Source organism: Simochromis diagramma, unplaced genomic scaffold, assembly GCF_900408965.1.
Source record: "Simochromis diagramma unplaced genomic scaffold, fSimDia1.1 OVJJ01000585.1, whole genome shotgun sequence".
Lineage (NCBI taxonomy): Eukaryota > Metazoa > Chordata > Actinopteri > Cichliformes > Cichlidae > Simochromis > Simochromis diagramma.
Genome location: NW_024387398.1, coordinates 1,037,501 through 1,041,384, shown reverse-complemented (window position 1 = coordinate 1,041,384; position 3,884 = coordinate 1,037,501). Strand labels below are relative to the sequence as shown.

General features: G+C 41.3%; 1 protein-coding gene across 2 annotated transcripts in view; it reads right to left on the bottom strand.

The window, feature by feature from the left end:
- Nucleotides 1-1,662: 1,662 nt before the first annotated feature.
- Nucleotides 1,663-3,884, bottom strand: part of abhd18 (abhydrolase domain containing 18) — a 23,608-nt gene continuing 21,386 nt past the window's right edge. The window contains exons 13-14 of one of the 2 annotated variants that reach the window (XM_040010129.1): nucleotides 3,256-3,418; nucleotides 1,663-2,597 (exon numbers count right to left, since the gene is read on the bottom strand). In XM_040010129.1, the coding sequence (XP_039866063.1) occupies nucleotides 2,540-2,597; nucleotides 3,256-3,418 (221 nt within the window). In that variant the 3' untranslated portion in view covers nucleotides 1,663-2,539. The remainder of the gene's footprint in view (nucleotides 2,598-3,255; nucleotides 3,419-3,884) is intronic. The other variant, XM_040010130.1, reaches the window with a different exon arrangement.

Genomic DNA, 3,884 nt, shown 5'->3' with positions numbered 1-3,884 from the left:
TCTGAATATTCAATTTGAATCTTCCTGGTTTTATGGATTCCCCTCGGACCAATGGCCATAATTTCCTAACCGTAGGGGCTAGAGCGGTCATTCTTAGACCGTTCTGTTCAGAGGAGATGGGGGCATCTTCAAGTGTTGATAGTTCATAATTAAAATATGAATTATTAAAGATACATGGCTTATAATGCACCATAACTGAGTAGAGGTGAACTGCCTTGACTTGCCCTCAAACAACGGTTTGTAAGTCTAAATCTATTTGGAGCATCGATATCATTCTTTCACTGTCAGATACAGCAGGCTTTGGTGAACAGTTAAGGAAATATTATCAGGTCTCAGGCACATTTCATACACTGTGCTCTGCAGACAGGCACACGGACCTTTCAGGTCTACAAAAAGTTTCAAATGAAAAGCTCACAGGTGTGTTTTTATTAACTCAGTGTCGCAGAATCACAGTGATTCATTAAAAACGTCTGCAGAAGTTGCAAACTTATGATTCACGTCACAAGTTATGATACACTGCTCTCCCCTACATAAGCTGCTTTTATAGATTAAAAGTATCAGCAATACTGGCCATACATTTACTTGGTATCACATCTATCCCACAATCTGCAGTACTGCACACACTAAGATCACAGTGGACAGATTCTGTCTCTATGCTGGGAACGTCTGTGTTTCCTGGGATCAGCTGATTTATAACTGAAATCTATGATACACATAAACACCCGTCCATGCACTTAAGTAGTGAGTGAGTATTCACTCCAGTGATGACCTGTGAGAAAGAAACTGCGCACACAGCGATCGGGCGTTATCAGTGACCATAAGATTATTATTGCCAAGCAAGGACCTGCAGCTCGAGCAGGCTGAAGAAATCCTTTAATGCTGATGCAGGCTTCACAGTGTAGAAATGAGAACTCTAAGAAACAAAACAGCAGAAGTCATGTATGAAACACAACACAGTTAACATGTGAAGCACTTAAAAGAAAACACAAATAAAACACTTCCAGTGAGGTGTGGCGATTTAAACATTGCCTGTACTGCTCAGCAGTTGTAATGGCATCAAGAATATCTGCACATAGTTCATAATTACAATTAGAATTAACATTTCTTTCACTAAACTCAAAGTCACTCATTATAGAGCGACATCACTATTTTAACGCAGATGCTCTGATGTAGTAGGTCCAAATGCAGGATGAAGGGTCACCCACCCTTCTGCTCCAACATGGTAGGAAAATTATACGGTAGAAAATGTTTATATTCATAACAATGTGAAATTTCTGCTTTAAATACTTTTATATATGTTTTTAAAATGGTCCCTCCACCCAAATCGGAGGAAATGTTCCAAAAATGTGCTGATTTGAAAGTGAATGATGCCGATCTTTGTTTCCATAGCACAGATTTGTCTGAGACATCATCGAGTCTCAGCCTGTGCCTCTAAGGAGCATCCAGCGTCCTGTTCATTGTCCATTTCTATCATAATGCACGCACTGGGGTTAAATATTGAATAACAATGTTCTTCCAACTTACGTTTTTCCCACAGAGTTCAGACTCAATACTGTTAATAACAGACAATCATAGGGTCCTGCTGTCCACACTGTTATAGTTCTTACAAAAATACAGGCTGAAACATACAGACAGGAGCAGCTAAGAGAAGAAGAAATGTGCTGAAACTGTCAGAAAGGAGATTTATTTGTTTCCACTTTACATGTGAGCAGCACAGCAAACACAGTGAAGCCAGTTAACCTCAAAGTCCACCAGTCACAGTGGACACAGGACAAAGCATCGACTTTCATTACATTCATTACCATCAAACTTTGTTGTGATTTAACATTTACTTCAGCCTCCTTTAAATTTGATTCATGTGACATCAGGACAACATTCCAGGGAGAAGCGATCGAGCGGCGTCCCCCCGGTGTTTTATCCCACATCTCGTACTCAACGTTTCTTTCAGCCCAGAAAAGTTCATGTGATCATCGAACATTTAAGCGTCAGCATCAAAATAAAAAAGAGCCAGATTTCAACCAGCTCCTAAGAATTTCAGGGACCTGTACAACCGTAACAATTTTCAGGAAGAATCTTTCATGGTTTCATCAAATATGCTAAAGTCAGTCCAACATAAACTGGACAGTTCTGAGGAACCTCTGTGATTTCATATGGAATGGCTCGGGCTCGAGTATCACATCCAAGGTTGTGTCAGATAAGGAAGAGAAGTGGAATACAGCAGGACACCTGCAGCCTGGTGATACAGGAGCAATAAAAACTGCACACAGTGCTATTAATGATCACCAGCAGTTATCAAACTGAAGCTAGACACCCGGATGTTTCTTTCACAGCACATAACAACATTTTAGACAGTTTCAGTTATGCACGGTGAGGTTTGTCGCACACCTAGATCACACACCCTTATACAAACAGGAAGAGGCGTGCTCAGCTCCACCTTCTCTGAGGCTACCCTGTAAATGTCACACGTGCCTCACAAGGAAAGATCTCAGCTGCCACACTGAGAGTGGTGAAGGCAAACGTCCAGCCTGGCCTCCAGTGGCTAGTACAGGTTGGGATACTTCACGCAGAATCTGTCAAAGGCATCATATATGGCCTGTCTGGAAACGAAACAGGTAACGTTAACATAGCAAAGCTGTCCATGACAAACAAATCGTATACATAAAAATGATGAAATGTGTGAAATACTGTGAGGGTGGCCCAACTCTAACATCAGATTAACCAGACAACAGCCACAGTTTAACGAACATTCTCAGACATGTTAAACCGTCCACAGCCAGAGTTATCTGTCTATATGCACCACGCCTGAACCAGGAAGTGCAGCTGTGACACTTCTACAAACAACTTTGGCTCCTCTGAACAATTTCTAGATTTTTCTTTGAATTTGACGTCATATTTGGTACAGTGGAGATTAGGGATGGGTACCGGTTTGGCGCCGGTATCGGATAAAACCTAAACGATACCCATCCCTAGTGGAGATATCATTCAGGCATTGACATCTAGTCTAAATTCATATTCATAACGAAGGACGCTCTGGTCCATAACGCTCATCGCATTGTTACTAATGTCAACTTTCTGCTATAAAACAGCAACATTTCAAAACTAGAGCTTGTAGAATAGAGCAGATAAATATGGATTGTGTGTTGCCAGCGAAGTATTCTCAGATTTAGCATGTTTTTGTGTGAGTATAGTTTAATTAAGCATAAATGAGAAACTTAAAAAACACCTTTTTGATCATTTTCAACACTATAACTTTACCTGAATATATTCTGTTTAAATAGGTATGCACTGATGTGTCCTCCTCTCAGATATCTGACTTCACAGCCTGGCCAGATCTCCTGCAGACTCAGGACTCCTGTTCGGGGCACATATGCATCCTCTTTGGCCTGGACGACAACGATGAGACTGGTATCTACAGGAACTGCAGCAGAGAGGGAAACACAGGGACATCTACATTCACAACATTTCTTTCACTTTTGTGCAAAACACATGCAAATCTTTTCTGCCAGAAGAGGGTGGTAGACACAGCAGGAACAGTGAGCTGTTAAACATGACTGAAGATCAGCTGGGTCCTCTGCAGTCTGTTAAAGGCCAGGTGGAGGATGACCTGTGCCTCCTCTCACCTCACACCTTCTTGTATAAGCCAGGACGAAGCTCATCCTATTTCCCTCACAGTGTTCTAGCTTCACAATGACAATCCTGGAGAATGATTACAATCCCTGTGTTGTTCATTCAGCAGCAGAACTGATCTTCTGTGCCTTTTGATGGTGTATCAGTATCAAACATTCAATAAATCCTTTGAACACAATATTAAAAGTAAAAATAATCACGCTGGAGATTGTGTACTGTTCAAGTAACAGAGACAAAAGAGCTCGTAAGGAACTGTC